At 40.2% G+C, this 24,216-nt stretch overlaps 1 protein-coding gene across 1 annotated transcript in view; it reads left to right on the top strand.

Annotated features, from left to right (window-relative positions):
* Positions 1–21,571, top strand: part of LOC124119390 (E3 ubiquitin-protein ligase MGRN1-like) — a 72,344-nt gene extending 50,773 nt beyond the window's left edge. Inside the window, exons 7-14 of the mRNA XM_048402667.1 lie at positions 3,562–3,722; positions 4,813–5,037; positions 5,168–5,276; positions 6,495–6,576; positions 14,214–14,429; positions 14,954–15,044; positions 16,685–16,937; positions 18,014–21,571. Coding sequence (XP_048258624.1) covers positions 3,562–3,722; positions 4,813–5,037; positions 5,168–5,276; positions 6,495–6,576; positions 14,214–14,429; positions 14,954–15,044; positions 16,685–16,937; positions 18,014–18,246 — 1,370 coding nt within the window. The 3' untranslated portion in view covers positions 18,247–21,571. The remainder of the gene's footprint in view (positions 1–3,561; positions 3,723–4,812; positions 5,038–5,167; positions 5,277–6,494; positions 6,577–14,213; positions 14,430–14,953; positions 15,045–16,684; positions 16,938–18,013) is intronic.
* Positions 21,572–24,216: the final 2,645 nt, after the last annotated feature.

Below are 24,216 nucleotides of genomic sequence, written 5' to 3'. Positions count from 1 at the left end.
AACAAGAGCCTTTGGATATGCCCCCTTCGGTGGTCTGCCGAAACTTGGCCTACGGTTTCGGTCCGGTCAGATCACCTCAGGGGTTGGGTCCTCGGGTTATTCTTTATGCATATTGACCTCATCAATAGTAATTATTTGTATAGTGACAGCATCTGCTGATGACCTCACGAATCGGATGTATGAGCTTTTGGGTTGAAGTCAAAGACATGCATCATTTTCAACTCTAGAGTGACGCATCCAAACAAGACTAAAAAACCTTTTAAAAGTAGCATTAATCCCACCTCACTGTTTAACTAAACTAAATGTGTGTGTGGGTGTGTTGTTGATAGTGTGTGTCCCTGTGTAACAGAACATGCAGTGTGTGTGTTGTTGATAGTGTGTGTCCCTGTGTAACAGAACATGCAGTGTGTGTGTTGTTGATAGTGTGTGCCCATGTAACAGAACATGCAGTGTGTGTGTTGTTGATGGTGTGTGTGTGTGTTGTTGATAGTGTGTGCCCCTGTGTAACAGAACATGTAGTGTGTGTGTTGTTGATAGTATGTGCCCATGTAACAGAACATGCAGTGTGTGTGTTGTTGATAGTATGTGCCCATGTAACGGAACATGCAGTGTGTTGTTTTGTTGATAGTATGTGTGTGTGTTGTTGATAGTGTGTGCCCCTGTGTAACAGAACATGTAGTGTGTGTGTTGTTGATAGTATGTGCCCATGTAACATTACATGCAGTGTGTGTGTTGTTGATAGTGTGTGCCCCTGTGTAACAGTACATGTAGTGTGTGTGTTGTTGATAGTGTGTGTCCCTGTGTAACAGAACATGTAGTGTGTGTTGTTGATAGTATGTGCCCATGTAACAGAACAAGCAGTGTGTTTGTTTTGTTGATAGTGTGTGCCCCTGTGTAACAGAACATGTAGTGTGTGTTTTGTTGATAGTGTGTGTGTGTGTTGTTGATAGTGTGTGCCCCTGTGTAACAGAACATGTAGTGTGTGTGTTGTTGATAGTGTACGTGTGTGTTGTTGATAGTGTGTGTGTGTGTTGTTGATAGTGTGTGCCCCTGTGTAACAGAACATGTAGTGTGTGTGTTGTTGATAGTGTGTGCCCCTGTGTAACAGAACATGCAGTGTGTGTGTTGTTGATAGTGTGTGTCCCTGTGTAACAGAACATGTAGTGTGTTTGTTGTTGATGGTGTGTGCCCCTGTGTAACAGAACATGTATTGTGTGTGTTGTTGATAGTGTGTGTCCCTGTGTAACAAAACATGCAGTGTGTGTGTTGTTGATAGTGTGTGTCCCTGTGTAACAGAACATGTAGTGTGTGTGTTGTTGATAGTGTGTGCCCCTGTGTAACAGAACATGTAGTGTGTGTGTTGTTGATAGTGTGTGTCCCTGTGTAACAGAACATGCAGTGTGTGTGTTGTTGATAGTTTGTGTGTGTGTTGTTGATAGTGTGTGTGTGTGTTGTTGATAGTGTGTGTGTGTGTTGTTGATAGTGTGTGCCCCTGTGTAACAGAACATGCAGTGTGTGTGATGTTGATAGTGTGTGTGTGTGTTGTTGATAGTGTGTGCCCCTGTGTAACAGAACATGCAGTGTGTGTGTTTTGTTGATAGTGTGTGTGTGTTGTTGATAGTGTGTGTCCCTGTGTAACAGAACATGCAGTGTGTGTGTTGTTGATAGTATGTGCCCATGTAACAGAACATGCAGTGTGTTTGTTGTTGATAGTGTGTGTCCCTGTGTGACAGAACATGCAGTGTGTGTGTTGTTGATAGTGTGTGTCCCTGTGTAACAGAACATGCAGTGTGTGTGTTGTTGATAGTGTGTGTGTGTGTTTGTTGTTGATAGTGTGTGCCCCTGTGTAACAGAACATGTAGTGTGTGTGTTGTTGATAGTGTGTGTGTGTGTTGTTGATAGTGTGTGTCCCTGTGTAACAGAACATGCAGTGTGTGTTGTTGATAGTGTGTGTGTGTGTGTGTTGTTGTTGATAGTGTGTGCCCCTGTGTAACAGAACATGCAGTGTGTGTGTTGTTGATAGTATGTGCCCCTGTGTAACAGAACATGCAGTGTGTGTGTTGTTGATAGTGTGTGCCCCTGTGTAACAGAACATGCAGTGTGTGTGTTGTTGATAGTGTGTGCCCCTGTGTAACAGAACATGCAGTGTGTGTTGTTGATAGTGTGTGTGTGTGTGTGTGTTGTTGATAGTGTGTGTCCCTGTGCAACAGAACATGTAGTGTGTGTGTTGTTGATAGTGTGTGCCCCTGTGTAACAGAACATGCAGTGTGTGTTGTTGATAGTGTGTGTGTGTGTGTGTGTTGTTGATAGTATGTGCCCCTGTGTAACAGAACATGCAGAGTGTGTGTTGTTGATAGTGTGTGCCCCTGTGTAACAGAACATGCAGTGTGTGTTGTTGATAGTGTGTGTGTGTGTGTGTGTTGTTGATAGTGTGTGTCCCTGTGTAACAGAACATGTAGTGTGTGTGTTGTTGATAGTGTGTGCCCCTGTGTAACAGAACATGCAGTGTGTGTTGTTGATAGTGTGTGTGTGTGTGTGTGTGTGTTGTTGATAGTGTGTGGCCCTGTGTAACAGAACCTGCAGTGTGTGTGTTGTTGATAGTGTGTGTCCCTGTGTAACAGAACATGCAGTGTGTGTGTTGTTGATAGTGTGTGTGTGTGTGTGTTGTTGATAGTGTGTGCCCCTGTGTAACAGAACATGCAGTGTGTGTGTTGTTGATAGTGTGTGCCCCTGTGTAACAGTACATGCAGTGTGTTTGTTGTTGATAGTGTGTGTCCCTGTGTAACAGAACATGTAGTGTGTGTGTTGTTGATAGTGTGTGTGTGTGTGTGTTGTTGATAGTGTGTGTCCCTGTGTAACAGAACATGCAGTGTGTGTGTTGTTGATAGTGTGTGTCCCTGTGTAACAGAACATGTAGTGTGTGTGTTGTTGATGGTGTGTGTGTGTGTGTGTTGTTGATAGTGTGTGTCCCTGTGTAACAGAACATGCAGTGTGTGTGTTGTTGATAGTGTGTGTGTGTGTGTGTTGTTGTTGATAGTGTGTGTCCCTGTGTAACAGAACATGCAGTGTGTGTGTTGTTGATAGTGTGTGTGTGTGTGTGTTGTTGATAGTGTGTGTCCCTGTGTAACAGAACATGCAGTGTGTGTGTTGTTGATAGTGTGTGCCCCTGTGTAACAGTACATGCAGTGTGTTTGTTGTTGATAGTGTGTGCCCCTGTGTAACAGAACATGCAGTATGTGTTGTTGATAGTGTGTGTGTGTGTGTGTGTGTGTTGTTGATAGTGTGTGTCCCTGTGTAACAGAACATGCAGTGTGTGTGTTGTTGATAGTGTGTGCCCCTGTGTAACAGTACATGCAGTGTGTTTGTTTGTTGATAGTGTGTGCCCCTGTGTAACAGTACATGCAGTGTGTGTGTTGTTGATAGTGTGTGCCCCTGTGTAACAGTACATGCAGTGTGTTTGTTGTTGATAGTGTGTGTGTGTGTTTGTTGTTGATAGTGTGTGCCCCTGTGTAACAGTAAATGCAGTGTGTTTGTTGTTGATAGTGTGTGTTCCTGTTACAGAGCACATGGGGCACTCCCACATTACTTATGCCATGCTGGAGAAGGGAGGAGAGGGAGGATACAACATCAAGCCTCTCAAGCAGAAACAATTTGTTGATGGACTTTCCTACCTACTTCAGGAAATTTACGGCATTGAGAACAAGAATATGGAGAGGTCCAAAGTAAGTGATGCTGTCTATATATTGGTCACTATATAATGGGTATCTGTTTATAGTGACTCCCAGAGATTGGCAACAAGACATAGGAGATTAAGGTTCAAAGATGGGCACCTTTCCGTCCTATCATTGCTCGGGTGCATCCACTGACGTTCATCTGCACAGAAAAATGATGTCAATCAATCATCCTGTCAACTTAAACAAACTCTTTAATCTTAATTGTTAAGGTCAACTATTATTTATTGATTTACAAGACATGTAAATGTTAAATGTGATGACAGTGTACAAACTTCTGGTGATGACACTGTTTTGGCGTACAGCTATGCTACAGCGTGTATTTGTCAACTGACTGCCTTGGTCTCAGCTGCATGTATTGGGTGAAGTGTATATGTTAAACGTTACGCAGGTGCAGGCCCTCGTGGGACGATTGATCTGGGTCTAATGTAGGACTTTAGTGCTAAGTATTCAGAAAGTGCATCAAGAGAACTGTTTTTTCACTTTGGCTACTTGGGCACCATAGACCTTCACACAGTTTCTGGCCTCGTCTAGCCACAGGCCTTGATGAAGGACTGGTCATACGAGCAGTTACTTCTACCATGGCCCTACATAGCAACTGCCCTCTCTCTCGCTAAGGGTGTTGTTAAGGAAGGAAGGGTTCCCTTTCGGAGGGTGGATTCGCTTGTATGCAGAGACTGAGGTCTTCAACGCTGAAGTTGCCTTAAGATGCATTTAGACTGTGCATTGACACTTTATTCTGCTCACCTCTGCCTTGTGTATTTGTGTTGGGTACTGGCTTGAGGATCCTCGTGTGGATATTGTCATTCGTTCATCTTCTCATCTTGTCATGCTTCGATCCCTCCGGCGTGATTGATAGCTTTTCGTTTACGAATCTAAGCAGTGTTTTAATTGTTTTATTAGTTTCAACTGTTTAGAGTCAGCTTTGTTCAAGCATGTTTCCACATGAGATCGAAGAAGAAAGAAGAGATGCATTGTGTGAGATAGAATAGGTATATAAATATACAATTTATTTATAAAATTTAGAAAAAATTCTCTCTACAATAATGTAATTGTCACTTTAAGGACATGTTTGTTTCAGCTGGATCCTGAAGATGACTTGGAAGACAGTGGGGCAGAATGTGTCATCTGTATGTCCGACATGCGAGACACGTTAATCCTGCCATGCCGACATTTGTGTCTGTGCAGCGCATGTGCTGAGTCCCTGCGCTATCAGGCCAGCATGTGTCCCATCTGTCGAGTGAAGTTTCGGGCCCTGCTGCAGGTACGGGCCATGAGGAAGAAGGCCCCGGTACTTCATCACCAGGTACGGGTATTACAGCTCTCCAATCACCACACCAGATATTTGTTATCAACAAACCTCAAACGTAGAGATAATGTTGTTTGCAAAAATCAGAAATACTCCCAACACAGCTGAGTCTATGTTTGTATTGCAGGGAGAGCCTGACGAGAACCCTGTGAGTCAGGAAGGTGTTCCCCCTGGCTACGAGGCAGTCACCTTGATAGAAGCCTTGAATGGCCAATGTGCTCCCCTGCCAGGAGAAGGTGAGGCAGCTCTCTACATACATCTCTATATACTGCTGCTGCTCACAGGCAGTTTCTGTCATGTTTTTTTCAAATTGTTGACAATAGATGACATCTTTTTGTTTGGCTGTTTATCTTTTTAGCACTTTTATAACCACTAAATGAAAATAAAACATTCCATAATGCTTTGAGAACAGGAGTGGGGAACGTTTGGTTGTATTAGTTTGATACATTGCTGATACATCACTACTTAGTATTGAACATGTTAAGGGTCTATAAGAAAGTAGGTTGTATTAAGTATCTGGAAGAAACATGGATGGGCCATGAGAATTAATGACTATATTTATTCTGACATGTACTCAGGAAGGAATAAAGTATACATATTAAGCAAGATGGTGTCCATTTAAGTCCCAACGGTGTGTGTCTGTCTGTCTGTGTTTCAGTCTGTGTGTGTGTGTCTATTTGCATGTGTCTGTCTGTGCATGTCTATGTGTGTCTGTGTCAATCTGTATGTGTGTCTCTGTTTGTGTCTGTCCGTCTCTGTCTGTGTCTTGCTGAGTGTGTCTGTTTGTCTGTGTCTCTGTGTATATGTGGGGGGCATGAGTGGGCCAGTTGTCTAAGGCGCAGCGATTCACTATGCAGAGTTGCAACCCTTGAGCACACCAGAAACCTGTGATTGTGGTTTGAATCCCGATTCGTCCCGATTATGTGTCTAGGTTTGTCAGCACCATACCCGTGCTCATGGGTTTCACCGAAGTGGTAAACATCTGAAACCTGCATCACATTGGGCTTTCCTCCCACATTAAACTGACACGCAGTGATATATCTGGAATACTGTTAAAAGCAGCGTTAAACCAAACTCACTCACTGTGTATGTGTGTCTCTATCTGTGTGTCTCTGTATGTGTGCGTGCGTGCATGCGTGTGTGTGTGCGTGTGTGTGCGTATATATCTGTGTGTAGCTATTGATGTAAGGGAGGTAACTCTCATTCCGGAAGCTCTGGTGTTGTTATGGTAGCACATGAATTGTATCAGTGAGGTGACAGTTGTAAGTAGGGAATGTTACCTTGATTGTGTTGTGTGTTGTCATAGTGTTTTTGGAATGATTGTGTGTGTGTGTGTGGAGATGATCGTTTGTCAGTTGTAAAATGAAATTCTAACAAATAACAATGTTTACCTGAAGCAGCAAGTTCTGTTGTCTATCACTATCTTTAGTAATGGTGGTGCTTCTGTTGGACAGGAGGCCCCCCTCTCCACATGGTGCCCCCAGTGAACACAGTTTATACCATGGACAGCTCCAAGAAGATTCAGAAGGGGTCACAGTGAGTACACAGCAAGGCTGTCTCCGTCCCTCCTCACCTTTAGTCATCCTTTGCATATCCACCCATTCCCAAGGTCTCAACTGTTCATGACAGTATCTTTGTCACGAGGGTAAACTGTTTCACTGATCAGGATCATGTCATGATCATTTCCTGGAAACTGTCAACACAATGTTTCTAAGAACTCTTAATGGTAATAGACTGGTTTCATGTTTGTTATGTAGAGGCAATATCAGGTGCATATTTAGCATGAAAGAATACAATTCCATCGTAACAGTATGACTAGCATTTTCTGAATAGATTTTCTGATTCATTGTGCACATTGTGTGTTGAGGAGAAACTGCTCAAATTAGCTTAGTGCCTAATTCCTGCGAATACTAAACCTGTATTACATTAATCCTGCATATTACAGCCATGAAAAGACTCCAAGGGAGGTTACTATCATATAGGTGATTAAATAAGTTTTCTGAAAAGGCCCGCCATCAAAGGCTTCAACGCATGTGTTATACACACGAAGCTTTGAAAACGGAGCTATTTCCTCATGTTACTGAGCGGGCAGCCACTGTTATCGGGAAATGGATGATGACAGCTAATATTTAAAATCCTTCTTAATATAATTTTCTGATTATGGAAACAATGGAAAGAAAAAAGAAAAAGGTAAGTGGATATTAAGAAATCGTCACATTTTTGCTTCCTTGATCCTTAATCTGGATGTTATGAATTTGTTAGCTTACATTTTTACCCCCACCCCAACAAATTTGGTGGTTGGTTTGAAATTGGTGCCGTCCGTGCGTGTGTGTGTGCATCCCGAAATTGTTCCCGGAGCATAACTCAGATACCGTTAAATATTTTTCTACGAAACTTTGCATGTCTACCAGGCACATACTGAACTGTTGCCTTTTGCTATTTAGGAATTTTATAATTTTATATTTTTTATGTTTCCATCGCAACAAGTTGGATTTAAGTTTTAATATAGGGTGGGTTCACTTATGGAGTATAACAAATAAACTATTAAATATTTCCTTGCTAAACATTGCATGTCTACATATAAAGCACATACTGAACTGGTGCCATTTGATATTAAGGAGTTTTAGAAATGTTTATTTTAGAATTTCCATTGAAGCTATTTTGACATGGGCTAAGAGAAATGTTTGGTTAAATGGTTTTTGACCATAACGTGTTAAAATGGGTGGGGGATATAGATGACTTCGTTGACTATACGCTTGTTTTGTTTCAAACGCACTTAATTAAGTCGTAAATGCATTATTTAAATAATGTAATTAACTTCAATTTCATATGTATGAACAGTAGGATCAGACCTTTCAAATGGGGTATAACATGTAGTAGCTAAGATGTTTTACAAGCAGATAATTTGCTTGATAAATGTTGGCTTCATCTATCACACAAGGGTCTGGGAACTGTCACCCACTTGTGAGGAGGTTTATCCCTTCAGGGAAGGAATCCTTTCAGGCGCCAAGATGTAGGGGCAGAAATTGCTTTGCTTATGGATTTAGATTCTTGACAACCTAGTATGTTAAGCATTTGATCATTATTGTCTTCTTGGAGTAGGGCAGATCATAGGTTAACATTTGGAATCACATTAGAAGATCCATCAAAAGGGACGTCATAACCTGAGCTGATGTCACTAGAATGATGTTGTAGAAACCGGAGGAATCTTATAGACACCAGAAATGATTTAATTATGGTCGGAAATGACTTCATCAGAACCAGGATTGACTTCATCAGATCCGTATGTGACATCATTTTAAAGGGGCACTGATCTAACGCAATTCCCCGGGACTGGTTATTGCCTTTGTTATTGTTTTTTCCCAGTGAGTACCCGGATGTATAGCAGAAATCTAGACTAGTTCGCGACCTCTGCTGCGCAATTCGCAACCGCATCAGTCACTTTTATGGGTAGTAATAAGGGCGTATGGTCACATTGATCAACAAAATGAAATACAGTTTTCGAGATAATAAGGAAATAAAGGTATCTTTGTGGGTAGCATCGATAATGGTGACGAAGTTTTGATAAGTCACTTGCTTGGTAATTTTGCGATTTTCGTTTACACTATTTTGACTTGCAACACAAAGTAAATATTTCACCTGAGCATTGCTTTTTAATAGCGTGTAAGTTTTTTACTGTCAAAATGTGTAACATTTTCAAATTTATTAAAAATCTAAATATTCAGTTATTTTACACAGAGGCTGAAAAACATTTCCATCTGTATTATTATGATAACGAATTCCAAACATTTTGATGTTTAATGTCATCACCAAGAGACTGCAAATGTTACGTTGAAAAGTACATGTCTGTGTTGTTTGGCTTCTAATCCTACATAATAATCTGTTGTGATGTTTGTAAGCCCTTTTGATCATCTTAATCAATCTGGACAGATTTTTTAGTCAAAATGACTGAAATATTTACACATTTTATAAATTGCCTGAGAGAATCACATTTTACAAATTGACGGTAATATATACACGCTTACAAAGGAAAAGATCTGTGAAAACAGCGTCTATCGCGCATTGAAGAATTTCCCAACCAAGACGTAGAGAAACGAGAATGAATCGGTTCAAATGAAGGAAAACAAAATGCAAATACCATAATTGCAACCTACCCAATTTATGTGTATAAATTTTGGGAGCTTCCATGTTCGAGGAATGTATCCGTGAATATCCACACAAAGGGACAATATCCCACTCGTCTGCAGCTGTACAAAGAAACTTATTCGATGTCACGTGTCTCTGTAACAATCAATTACTTTAAAAGATATATATCGTTTCGGGATATTATAACCTGTGTTCGTTTCTCAACTGATCACTTGATTGTTTCAGGTGTTTCACATTGGTGTCAAATCTCAAGGGTCGGCTGAGGAAGCCCACGTGACAACTATTTTCATAACGTGCACGGTTCCTAAAAAATCCATTGAGTGATAGATAACAATGATCAATCAATCAACGTATTATCAGTTAACCCTTTGAACAAAGTATGTTGTTTTTACATCGGCACTTCACGCCAGGATATGAGTGTATTCCCTTTGTTTTAGTAAACCTAGACATGTAAACACTCACTCTTGACATATCCACTGTGCAAGATAACAGTGATTAATCAATCAACGTATTTTATTAATCCTTTGATGACTAGGAACGATCTGTTGATTTACAAAAAAAAGTAAATCAACTGATCATTCACCTCTTGCTGGGCTGCACGTGCATATTACATAACACACATTTCACCTCACTTCAAACCTGGATCTAGATTGAATAATTACCCCAGACATAATAAATGCCAAATGGGAACCTTTGTCAGGTCATCTAAGTGGTGCTACCACTAATTGTACCTGTAATAAATTCATTAACTGAGCATCAAGTGAATGACGACAAATACACAAGTGTAGGGTTATACGAGAAAACGTGGATGACAACAAGGGAGTAGTAATCGTATTATCGACGCAATCCAAAATCCAAAAATGCTTTCACTGCATGCCGAGGCGGATACAGCTTTTTTGAAAAGGGGGGGTGCACAACTAAGCTCTATTTATAGTCTTTGTGGTAATTTATACAGTAATAAAGATTTTTTTCGAAATAAAAAGTGTGGGGGGGTGGGTGGTTGCATTTTTTAGTATTAAACTATAACCATCTGGGGTATTTCCAAATGACGACATACGATGAGCGCTGCCGTTCTTTTTGTCTGTTTGTTTAGGCTGAAGAAATTAATTAACATGTGCCCTTTGTCGAAATCTTTCACAGTTAACCATTCAGTGTTTATGCAAAAATTCGTAAAACAAATATTGCCTCCAGCCTCCAAGTTTATTTAGCTGTCCTTGCAGACGGTAGCCCAGTCTCTGGTCACGCTCAGTTGCGTTGCGTATCATCCGGGTACTCACGGGGGAAAAAACAATAACAAAGGCAACAACCAGTCCGGGGAATTGCGTTAGATCAGTGCCCCTTTAAGGCAAATATAACGGTCATTCAGTGGAATTTATCAGGTATTTGCTCTGATTTATGTCATGTTCTGATTAGACTTTCAAGGTGATTCCAGGTTTAGGGTATGGGTATGGGTCCACTGCTGGATGGAAAACTACTGTCAGTTGTCCTAAGTATGTCCAGATGCAAGGGCGGATTGAGCATTTTCAAAAGGGAGGGTCCAAAATATCAAAATTCTTTCTGAGATAATTTAACTGCCTACAACATTCTTCATTTGGTTTTCAAAGGGGGTGGGAGCTCTGGATCCCCTGGACCTGCCCTCTTGATCCGCCTATGAGGTGTCAGAACCCACCAATCCCTCTGGCTATTAAGCTAATGATGTAATAGAGGTATGGTATTCACAGGAATGATCAAACAATACTCATCATTATTAATAATTCTTAGAGTACTACCTCCATTACATCAGGAGTAATCCCACCCAACTCCCATAATTTGTATCAAGATAGATGTTTGATAGTTGGAAAGCAGTAAAGTTTTCACGCCCTGTGCATGTGCAGAAGCACTCGCTAGAGGAAAACTATTATCCACACAAGGTTAGGTTCAGCTGATGACAAAGAGGACTTCTGTTGAGTATTTTTTGTCATCAGGCTGAAGCTTACATTGATATTGTTGGTTATAAAACTGGTTCATGTTTTGTCATAAGATTATAGTATTGTTTGTTATCAGACTGGATCAGTGTCATGAGGCTGCAGCAAACATTGTCATATGTCTGATAATTGTCACAGCTGGGTCATTATTTGTCATATGGCTGGATCATTGTTTGTCATACAGCTGGATCATTGTTTGTCATATGGCTGGATCATTGTTTGTCATATGGCTGGATCATTGTCATATGACTTGATCATTGTTTGTCATATGGCTGGATCATTGTTTGTCATATGACTGGATCAGTGTTTGCCATACAGCTCGATCATTACTTGTCATACAGCTTGCTCATTGTCATACAGCTTGCTCATTGTTTGTCATATGGCTGGATCATTGTTTGTCATACAGCTTGATCATTGTTTGTCATACAGCTGGGTCATTATTTGTCATATGGCTGGATCATTGTTTGTCATACAGCTGGATCATTGTTTGTCATATGGCTGGATCATTGTTTGTCATATGACTGGATCATTGTTTGTCATACAGCTGGATCATTGTTTGTCATATGGCTGGATCATTGTTTGTCATATGGCTGGATCATTGTTTGTCATATGGCTGGATCATTGTTTGTCATAGAGCTGGATCATTGTTTGTCATACAGCTTGCTCATTGTCATACAGCTTGCTCATTATTAAAATTTTGTCATACAGCTTGATCATTGTTTGTCATACGACTGGATCATTGTTTGTCATATGGCTGGATCATTGTTTGTCATATGGCTGGATCATTGTTTGTCATATGGCTGGATCATTGTTTGTCATACGACTGGATCATTGTTTGTCATACGACTGGATCATTGTTGGTCATACGACTGGATCTTTGTTTGTCATACAGCTGAATCATTGTTTGTCATACGACTGGATCATTATCATACAGCTGGATCATTGTTTGTCATAAGTCTGAATCATTGATTTCATCCAACTCGATCATTGTTTGTCATACAGCTGGATCATTGTTTGTCATACAGCTGGATCATTATTTGTCATACAACTGGATCATTGTTTGTCATACAGCTGGATCATTGTTTGTTATACAGCTGGATCATTGTCATTAGGCTGGATCATTGTCATACAGCTAGATCATTGTCTGTCATATGTCTGGATCATTGTTTGTCATACAGCTGGATCATTGTTTGTCATACAGCTGGATAATGTTTGTCATACGACTGGATCATTGTTTGTCATACAGCTGGATCATTGTTTGTTATAATGCTGAATCATTGTTTGTCATACAGCTGAGTCATTGTTTGTCATACAGCTGGGTCATTGTTTGTCATACAGCTGGGTCATTGTTTGTCATACAGCTGGATCATTGTTTGTCATAAGGCTGGATCATTGTTTGTCATTAGGCTGGATCATTGTCATACAGCTGGATCTTTTGTCATACAGTTGGATCATTACTTGTCATACGGCTGGATCATTGTTTGTCATAAGGCTGGATCATTGTTTGTCATTAGGCTGGATCATTGTCATACAGCTGGATCGTTGTTTGTCATACGACTGGATCATTACTTGTCATACGGCTGGATCATTGTTTGTCATACAGCTGGATCATTGTTTGTCATAAGGTAGGATCATTGTCATTAGGCTAGATCATTGTCATACAGATGGATAATTGTTTGTCATCCGACTGCATAATTGTTTGTCATATGACTGGATCATTGTTTGTCATACAGCTTGATCATTCTTTGTCATACAGCTGGATCATTATTTGGCATACAGCTGGGCCATTGTTTGTCATAAAACTGAATCATTGTTTGTCATACAGCTTGATCATTGTTTGTCATACAGCTGGATCATTGTTTGTCATATGGCTGGATCATTGTTTGTCATATGGCTGGATCATTGTTTCATACCACTGCATCATTTTTTAGTCAAACAGCTGGATCATTGTTTGTCATATGGCTGGATCATTGTTTGCCACAAGGCTGGATCATTGTCATACAGCTGGATCATTGTTTGTCATACAGCTTGATCATTGTTTTCATCCAGCTGGGTCATTGTTTGTCATATAGCTGGATCATTGTTTCATACCACTGCATCATTTTTTAGTCAAACAGCTGGATCATTGTTTGTCATACAGCTGGATCATTGTTTGTCATACAGCTGGATGATTGTTTGTCATACAGCTGGATCATTGTTTGTCATACAGCTTGATCATCGTATGCATACAGCTGAATCCTTGTCTGTCATACAGCTGGATCATTGTCATACAGCTGGATCATTCTTTGTCCTACAACTTGATCATTTTTTGTCATACAGCTGGATCATTGTTTGACATAAGGGTGGAACATTGTCATACAGCTGGATCATTCTCATACAGCTGGATCAGTGTTTGTCGTATTATCTGGATCATTGTTTGTCATACAGCTGGATCATTGTATGGACGTCTGTTTGTTGTACAGCTGGGTCTTTGTTTTTTATAGGCCTGGATCATTAGTAGTCATACAGCTGGGTCATTGTTTCTTATAGGCCTGGATCATTGGTTCTTATAGGCCTGGATCATTGGTTGTCATACAGCTGGGTCATTGTTTCTTATAAGCCTGGATCATTGGTTCTTATAGGCCTGGATCATTGGTTGTCATACAGCTGGGTCATTGTTTCTTATAAGCCTGGATCATTGGTTCTTATAGGCCTGGATCATTGGTTCTTATAGGCCTGGATCATTGGTTCTTATAGGCCTGGATCATTGTTTCTTATAGGCCTGGAACATTGGTTATCATACAGCTGGCTCATTGACTCTTATAGGCCTGGATTATTGGTACTTATAGGCCTGGATCATTGGTTGTCATACAGCTGGGTCATTATTTCTTATAGGCCTGGATCATTGGTTCTTATAGGCCTGGATCGTTGGTTGTCATACAGCTGGGTCATTGTTTCTTATAGGCCTGGCTCATTGGTTATTATACAGCTGGCTCATTGACTCTTATAGGCCTGGATTATTGGTTGTCATTGTGCTGCAGCATTGTTTTGGACAAGATTATATGATTGTGTCTTTTGCTACAGAATCACAGAAATGACCCCAATTGAGTATCAGAAAGAGATGGACCCTGACAAGGAGGTAGGGGACATCAATGAGAAGCAGCCTCCGGCCAAAAAGGAGGAGGAGGAGGAAGAGGGTCAGAAGGGGAGGGTCACTCCAGAGGTTGTTATGTCTGACAACAACCTGGAGACAGACAAGAAGAGAGGATCTCCCAAGAAACCCCCACTACCTGATGTTAGGTACGTTCAACTGGATGTTTACCAGTTGTAGTTGAAGTGGGGTGTTACTGTATTCTTGATTTGTTGTTGAGAGATTTAGGTAGGGATGGGGGTCATATATGTGCTGCATGGTTAGATCGCAAAAGGGTGATCACATTTTAGTAATATGAGTATGTGGACAATCATTGTCTTACAGTAAAACATGTAAGTTTATGTCTGAGGTGTTGTGATAATCCGTCATTGCTTTTCTAACAAATTACAGGAATTTGATTTTACATGGAGGAACATAGTACAATTACTGATGTGTTAACACTATTATGAGTGTAAGTTTCTGATGTTCAACCCAGCAACACTGCAGGTGGAGAGAACACATGGTTTAACACCTGCTTGACATCATACAAATAAATGTTACAGTGTTCTTTTTGATTAGTGAGAGGGGGTTTGCTGCAGTAATCTGTACAACACTGTTGTTTATGGCTATCAGCTCCATGTCCCTCATTAAAAGGTAAAGTCCGCCCCTTTTGTAGCTAGTTGTGTTGCTTTAGATACTACCCCTCCAACAAGAGATTGGACAACCAGGTGAAGGAGCCAGCCTATCCACGGGAGATGGTCGCAGGTGACAAACAGGCCAGAAAGGTAGCTATTTTATCAACATGGAGATGTCGAGGTGTTTACATGTCTGTTTCCTATTTTGTTGGTGGATAAACATAGAAAATTTGAGTTTAGGTGAGGTACAAGGGATTGCTGAAACGTTCTGAGCCTAACTACGAAGGATGTATGGTACATCAATAACAATTTGCATGATTTGAGTACAGTACTTTCCATGCTTATAGGCAACTTATGACAAATACACAACCAGTGAAAATGTTTCTGCAGGCACCAAAGTGACTGATTCTCCTTCCTTTGCCACTTTTAAGAGGTGGGCAACAGACTTCAAGTGGAATAGAGAGCCTTGAAGACAATCCAAAATTCGGAAGGCAATTAACTCAGGAAAATGTTGATAAAATACATGATATCATTATGGACGAATGAGTCTCCACATGTAACACAGTAGGAGAGTTGAGAACACTCATGAGGAATGAACTGGGTATGACAAAGGTTTGAGCACTTCCGTTCCAAGGCCTCTGACCCCAGATCAGAAACACTCAGGTTCATCTTCTCTCATGAGAAATTATGTCGATTTCAAGCAGACCCAACTGATTTTGTTGAGCATTTTGTAACCATGGATGAGTCTTGGGTTCCCCACTAACAGCCAGATACTACACAACAGTCAAAGTGGTGGAACATCTCCAACGAAGAAGGCAAAGTATGTTCCATTTGGTTCCACTCGGTTATCTGGGATTTCAAAGTAATCCTATTGATGGTCTACCTACCAAAACGTCAGACCATTATTGACCCAAATGATGCTAATCTGCTTAGGCAGCTGTGTGAGAATATCAAGGCTTGACTGTGGCTTTGAACTGATTGAACATCTGTTGTGACCAGATATTGCACTGTCATACTGCACCTTGTCACAAAGTTCAAGAAGGAACTGTCTGGCAAGCATCATACAATGATGATGTAATTTCTGCTTTGGATGACTCTTTACATCACCTGGCATTTCAGTATTGCTAGCAGAAGTGTGTGGACTATGGAGTGTATGTCCATCAATGCAGTCCATCATAGTTAGACTCAGAACTTTTCAGCCACCCCTCATAATGATGCCTGAACCATAATCTAGCTGTTTAGCAGAAACGAAATCACTGATGATACTGGATGGATGATGAGTGAAATGTTGTGGTATGACAAAGGGACTTTCAGTAACCCTGATAGAAATTGAACATCTGACACAAGGAAAGGAATAAGGATAGCATACCTGGTCTGTTCCAGAAGCAGATGAACATACTTTTAACACATGTTACGACATAGTATTTCCAAGCTGTGTTGACAAATCAGAAATTTACTTCGTAAATAGTCTCATTTATTGTCTCAATATTTAATCAAATGTCTTGGTTAGTGAGGAAAAAATATGTAGTGGTAAGGAGGATATGTCTATTCATCGGTGTATGTGCACTACAATGGCCTTGGTATGCTGACCTTTTTCCACCCATCTGCACCTTTGCTGTACCTGTATCATACAGTAGGTTGTGGCTCAAAGTCTGAGACACAGGATTGTAGTGGAACATTTTTGTGTCAATTGTGCTATTATATTTATTTTCTGCAGTACTAGGGGATACAGATTATTATGATTGTACTATTATGAGACTGTTGATACCTGTATGTGCCCTGCCCCCCAGTCACCACCATCATACGAGGAGTGTAGGTTGGAGAGTGAGAAGAAGGTGCAGACGGCAGCCCTGTACAAGCTGTCCACCCTGGAGTGTGAGGGTGGAAAGCTGGCCAGTGGAATCTCCACTGGCCATATTGCGGATGATGAACAGGAGGACACTTCTGAAGGCGAGCCCGAGCCTGACTATGAGGAGGAGGAGCTGGAGGAAGATGAGGAGGATGAGGAAGATGAGGATGATGATGAGGATACCACGACGGGGGGTAGGTGATACTAGGTGATAGCACAATAGAGGGGTAGGTGATACTAGGTGATAGCACAATAGAGGGGTAGGTGATACTAGGAGAGACAAATGGAGGGGTAGGTGATACTAGGTGATAGCACAATAGAGGGGTAGGTGATAGCACAATAGAGGGGTAGGTGATACTAGGTGATGGCACAATAGAGGGGTAGGTGATACTAGGAGAGACAAATGGAGGGGTAGGTGTTACCTAGAGATTATTATATGGCAGTTTTCATATCTACCCAAGGTCTGTATGAAAACTGACATATAATAACCTTTTTATCATGTACCATAACATCAAATTGTAAAATGTTTGTATTCGCAAGTTAATGCAATACATTTTCTCCTTGTTTGGAAGATATTCTCAAGGGAATCTAGACGAGCAGATGATGCACAAACGAACTTACTCCAATTTCTTACCACCTGGGCTGATATTGATAGCTCATTTAAAATAGATTGACATAATAGCCTGGCAGGGAGTGCAATACTGGTCTGGTTATTACACCACTTGTGATATGACTGTCTCTATGTTGACTCATGCACATGCAAAATGCCTAATATCATTCATAGGTATATGGTAATGGGTGATAAAACAATAGAGGGGTAGGTGATACTAGGTGATACCACAGAGGGGGGTAGGTGATACTGTGATGGGCAGCAGTAAATACCACAACTGGGGTAGTTTAGACCATGATGGGGGAAGTTGATACCATTATGGGGTTAGTCGGTACCACAGCTGGAGTAGTCGATACCACCACTAGGGTAGTTGAGAGCATGATGACAGGTATAGTTCACATAACTTGGCTTTATTTTAGAATATATGTGTATTTAGATACCTCTGTCAAAACAAGGAGGATAGATGATATAGTCACCTTCTCTGAAGGTTGTTGCTTTAAAATGCTGACACTTGAGTGGCTCGCCAACAAGGATGTCAAGTTAAATGTTTTCTATGGAAGTTGATGTTTACCATGCTTTTATGCATTAGAGTAGACATGAGGTTTCAGCTATACTCTACAATGTTACAATTTAAAGTTGTCTTTCTTCTGCTTGGTACAGAGTGTATGACAGAAAGTGAGGAGAGTGAGATCAGGGGGGTGAGCCTGTTCCACCCAGCTGGGTCCCTGGAGGAGTCCGAATACCAAGCCATGCAGCCCGTCGACCAGCTGGCCACACATGGGGGAGGGGGAGGCAGCAGTGGCACTGAAGGCTCCAGCTATGGCAGCAACAGCAGCTCCCAGGCCCTTCTGACTAATGTGGGCGCAACTGAGGAGGACAAAACCTCTGTGTAGAGGACTCACAACAGGATCTGCAACAATGCACCCAAAAACTTAGCCCTGTCCTACTGTACTCATTATATTTACTCAGCAATTATGTTAAGGTTTAAAAAGCATGAACAGGGAAACGGACATCAATTCTGTATTAATATCTATCTGTATAAAACTACATGTTAAAATTGATACAAATAATAAGTAAAATGTCTTCTTCTTTTTTTAACTCAAATTTTCTTTCAAAGACTACATATTGTTTATTAAAATGAACATTCTAGACTATTATCATATTATTGCATTAGATTATTTCTGTTTCCAATATTAATTGCTAAATGTGATTAAAATGAATTCCCCTCACCAGCAATGTTTCCTGCCAAAATATTTGTGAACAAATAATGATAAATGTTAATCTTATTGTAAATAGTGATGTACAACAATTATATTAATTTCTGTCTCTGATTGAAATATCACAAGATTCTCCTTGTATGTCAGAATCTTGTCGTTTTGTGCAACATAACCAGAGGCCTGAGGGCAGTGGTGTAGTTAGACATTGTCTCCAGCAGCAGTTGCCAGGGCAATGCGATCTTCAATGTATATTCAAATATGTCCAAGCTACAAAATTAGCAACGATTGTTTCTGATTTATTATCTTATTTGCAGATAAGATGTGGGCAGCTTGTGAGTAAGGGGGGTTTTACATTGCTAGGGGGTTGGGAGGGAGGTTAGAATTTCATTTTGTGTCTATAAGCAGAAGGTATGCTTTCAATACAGATGTTTTTTCATTTTGCACAGGAACCAAGAATTGTGTTTCTTAAGGTTTTCTTCCAACCTTTTTAGTCCATGACAATGCTACATTCTGCAATGTGCCTCACTTCTGGAGTGATTGTTGTTCATTCCTCATTACATATTGCCAGAGCATTGTGGTTGCAAGGTTGCAAGCTGGCCACTCAAATAGTATCCTGTGTTGTATATCCAAGCAGAAGCTGTATATACTTAAGGTTGTAGGAGCCATACCAAACAGTGATGTTTCAGTGATGATATGTAAATGTACTTGGTGCTGTAGTTGATGTGAACACCGCAAACATGAATTGCTGTACAACTCACACTCTATGTAGCTGAGAAATTGCTGAGGCAGCTCTAATTGACTATAATTTACTCCCTCAAACATGTTTGTTGGAGAGAAATATACCATGTGTAATACATGAATCACATTCAGTTGAGGGTTGTCCCATACCAATGTCACTTATTGATGTACCAGTGTTCTTTGTGTTCATGAAAACTTGTAAAAAGTGTTCCTCTAAAATGTCCTGCATAGAATCTGTCCTCAGATCACATTTGATTTTTTTTTAAAGTGCTGATGAAATGAGTTTTTACTGTTTTAGTTTTTATATCATCAAACATTATTGAAACCCAAGGTCAGGTCTTAATGAATACTCAAGTTAAATGTCCAACATTAGCCATGATATGAGGGTTGATTGATAAATTGAGATACTCAAAACATAGACATAATGTAATTTTCAAGATAATCATTTCACATCACCACCACCAATTAGCAAAGACTGGCCCAGGACAATTTGCCAGTGCACTAATCAGTGTGGCTTTGAACTCCTTCAGCTCCCACTTCATCCTCCTTAACTGGCTCTGTCAGACTTCCATGAAGAAAGCTCTAGCTGAAACCCATTTCGACTCCAACGATGACGTCATTGCGGCTGCGAAGAACTTTTTGGGACAGCAAAGATAAGGACTTTAACGGGGATATGATCCCTCCAACACCGTTAGCAAAAGTGTGTCAATGTGGAAGGGGATTCCACTGTTTTGATTGTTGTTTGGAAGTGTTGAAAACATCTTTTATCAATAAGTCAAAAATGATTGCAAGAACCTGTCTGGATCAGCATGAAACAGGTCTAGATTATCACATGTTGTGCCTGGTGCATTTTTGTTAGATGTCAGAAGTGCTGGAACCCAATGACCTGATTTTGAAAGTTTCTGTGATAAAAGAATGTACTCCCTCTTGAGAAATGCTTGTCTCCTGTCATTCGTTAGTCACCATATTATGGATTCTTTGGATCATGTCTGGTGTTGCTGACGTCACAGGCCTTTCAGGATGTGTATCGTTCTCAACGGTCTCCCTGCAATGCTTGAACTGTGCTGCCCACCTCTTTACAGTGGCATAGGAAGAGGCATCCTTCCCTTGTGTATTACTCACATCTTTGTTGATGCCTTCTCGTGTCAAGACCCTTTTCTTCAAGAACTTACTCAAGTTTGTCCACAGATCCCTGCTTATTTAATTGACTTGTCACAGCATTTGTTTGTTTATTTGTTACAGCAATATGGCGGTGGTCTGGATATAATTAAGTCTGGACCAGACAATCCAGTGATTGACATAATGAGCATCGATCCACACAATTGGGATACAATGACATGCATCAACCAAGTCAGGGAGCCTGACCACCTGATCCTGTAAGTTGCTTTTTACGACAAGCATGGGTTGCTGAAGACACTTGTCACAGCGCAACAATTCGGTGTGACTCAAGTTTATGTGGATATGCCTCTATGACATCATCTACTGTCCACCACACACAATTTCACTATTATGCAATTTCTTCTGAAGGAGGTTCAGAACTTATCAATCAACCCTGTGGGGGGGCGGTCAGGTAGCCTAGTGGTTAAAGCGCTTGTCACGCCGAAGACCCGGGTTCAATTCCCGACATGGGTACAATGTGTGAAGCCCATTTCTGGTGTCCCCCACTGTGATATTGCTGGAATATTGCTACAAACGGCGTAAAGTCATACTCACTTACTCAACCCTTTGGTTTTTGCTCGGTTGCTAATTAACTGATAAATATGTTTAAATATTATCTGAAACAAATGCCCATGGTTTAAGAAAAAGCTGTTTCATTGTGTAGGAACATAAATGTGTCTTCTTTTCCGATATGGGGAAATAGAGTTCTTAAATGACGTGTGACACTTTCATCTTTCAGTTTGCCCTCTTTGGACATAGCACAGTGACATAACCCCTTCAGGCAAGGGTTGATGTCTATCATGTGCATAGTTTTATGAAACACAATGTATTGTCACATCCAATATTTTGTACTTTAGTCACATATGGTTGCCTTTTCTGGGTACCGACATTAATCAGAATCTCCCATGTCTATCAATCAACTTGTAAATGTGTACATATTAATGCATGTGACATGCAGCGTCACTGAATGTGTAATTATGAAAATTGCATTATGACATAGCAAGATGAATGTTAAATGATGAGCATTAGTGCATGTATGTGATATTGTGAAATGGTGATCTGTACCATTTAAAGGTAACAAGCACAAATAAATGATTAAGGAGAACATGTTTTCGTGTACTTGTTTCTGTGACGAGATGGGATGGTCGTTGCTAGATGGTGGTGATGCAGCAAGCTAGCAAACCCACAGCATTATAGGTGAAGCACTCATAAAAGGTTGGGCACCGTGTGCAGAGTTATGATACTGATACCTATGACATGCTACATTTGAGACATCAGTGATATTACTGATATAACATGTGATCTAATTTCAATGACATCAATAGCATGAATTCCAAGTCGAAGATCAGGTCAGCTGACAAAGATTGCAGATGTGCAAAGTTTTGTTAAACAAGCACAACCTTTAGAACAATAATAAGCACTGTTATGTATTCATTAAGCATATCTGCTGTTATTGAACTGGACCTGGTTGTGTCAAACTTTCATGAACAAATGGGTACAATAAAACCCTAAATGTTCATTAAATTCATCAGTTTATTGCAGCATTAAAATCTGTTCTGAACTGTCATTAAACTAACCTTACCTGGAGGTTTGGATGAAGACTACAATGTTTTTTGATGGACTGCTGAATTTCAACAATGTATTTGTCAGGCAAATTTGGTTTAATAACAGGTTAATGAAGTTAATAGCTTGCTGATATGAGGATGGTGTCAATAAAGCTTTGGTATAATTTAATGGCGCATTAGGTATTGGAGGTTTAAAAAGGCTAAAAAAATATGACTTGGGTTTCTCATCCTTACAAAGTCCATGGCCTGTTTCTTCGCATTGTGAGGGGGCATGGGTGGCCCAGTCGTCTAAGGCGCTGCGATTTGCTGTGCAGAGTTGCGTCCCTTGGGCACGCCAAAAACCTATGATTGTGGGTTTGAATCCTGGTTCACCCCGATTATGTTTCTCGGTTGTCAGCACCATACCCATGCTCCTGTGTTTCACCGAAGTGGTAAATGTCTGAGACCTGCATCACTTCGGGATTTCCTCCCACATTAAACTTACACGCCGTGATATAACTGGAATAATGTTAAGAGCGGTGTTAAACCCAACTCACTCACTCACTCACTCACTCACTTCGCATTGTGAAATGCAATCAAAGCTTATTGTATGCATGTATTATGCACACACTGGTAGTCCCACAGAAATCAATTACTGTAGACCCGTGAAGATTCCGGGGTAGAATAGGTCTTCAGCAACTCATGCTTGCCGTAAAAGGTGACTATGCTTGTCGTAAAAGGCGACTAACGGGATCGTTAAAATTTTGCTGATATGTTGTATGTGTTGGTTGAAGATCAACCAACCCAATTGTTTACTATTTTGTGTTCATTTGATGTATGTGTGTGGTCTCACACCATCTTAATGTTGACATTTGGCTAGTTTATGTGCAGTATCAACAAACTGTCTTAATCCATCAATTGTCCTAAAAGATGCAGTAACACGTAGCTCTGCTGCTCCCTAGAAATGATTTTGATTGTGACTTGTCTAGAGCTACGACTGTTCCATAGTATTGTCCTAATCGATTCCCAATTTGAAACACAGCTCGCTGACAACCCTGCCATAATGTCCATGAATCGTAATTGCACGAAAACTGCAACATGATTCCCTTCCTAAACCACTAGCCTTGAAACATGTGTAGTTAATTTTTTGATCATGCAACTTACTCATTGAGAGGGTACAGATATTTGTCTGCCATTAGATAAAATCCTTACTGGTCCTGCATCCAACTCGATAAGTAAATATATTGTTGCAAATTCCAAAGTAAACCTGGTATTTGAAGGCAAGTGCCTTTGGATTAGAAGTCAATCATATTGCATTTGTTGTAAGAACTTGACACATACACTTTGTGTAAGCATATTAAGTGCAATACTGATTTCGAATGGGGATCTATTTGAAAATCATTAAATGACAGCCTGTTTACTGTAGTATTTATCATATTTCATATGATGAGTAAACTAACATTGCTAAGATCATGTCTTTTTGTTTCCATTTTCAGTATAGTATGTGGTGCAGCCAGTTCATCTGTTCTGCAATAGTGCAATGGAGAAAAATAAACAAAATTGTACCCTGTTAGTCACAACTTGGCTTATTGTCCTAATACCCTGATCATGTGGATCCAGACTGAAATATTTACAGGCTGCCATGATATTGCTGGAAAACTGATGAGTGCAGCTTTAACAACATTACTCGCTCATTTGTACACCAAGACGAAAGAGTAACTAAAACAATTAAGTGTGTCTTCAGTTGCCTGTGGAGAACAAAGAATACTCTCACACTCAACAAAACAAGAAGTCTTTTTTTAGCCATTTATTTATGAAGTACATTTAAATAAGAAATGTATGGGAAATTAATGTCAATGTATATAATTGTACAGTGGTTTAGGAACAGGCACAAAAATGGATTAAGAAAATATATCTGTAACAAACATTTTAAACAATTAACAAAGCACCATTTTACATTCAAATGATAGACAGCACTTTTTACATTAGAAATGGAATAGAGAAATAAAGCTTGAGGAATAATAGAAATATAAAGAATTCAAAGAAACACTAAGATATTTATAGCGTAAATATGTGTGAAGAGGTAAGAAAGACAATACAGGTGTGTTGACTACATCAAGAAAATTGTGACCATAAGATTGTGTATGGTCCAAAGCATTTTGGAGGGTGCAGATAAACAGGCATGTGGTGCAGGCCAAAACATTGC

The sequence above is a fragment of the Haliotis rufescens genome, unplaced genomic scaffold (assembly GCF_023055435.1).
Source record: "Haliotis rufescens isolate VD_foot unplaced genomic scaffold, xgHalRufe1.0.p SCAF_28, whole genome shotgun sequence".
NCBI lineage: Eukaryota > Metazoa > Mollusca > Gastropoda > Lepetellida > Haliotidae > Haliotis > Haliotis rufescens.
Note: the sequence above shows the minus strand (reverse complement) of the source record. Positions and strands in the feature narration are given on the sequence as shown.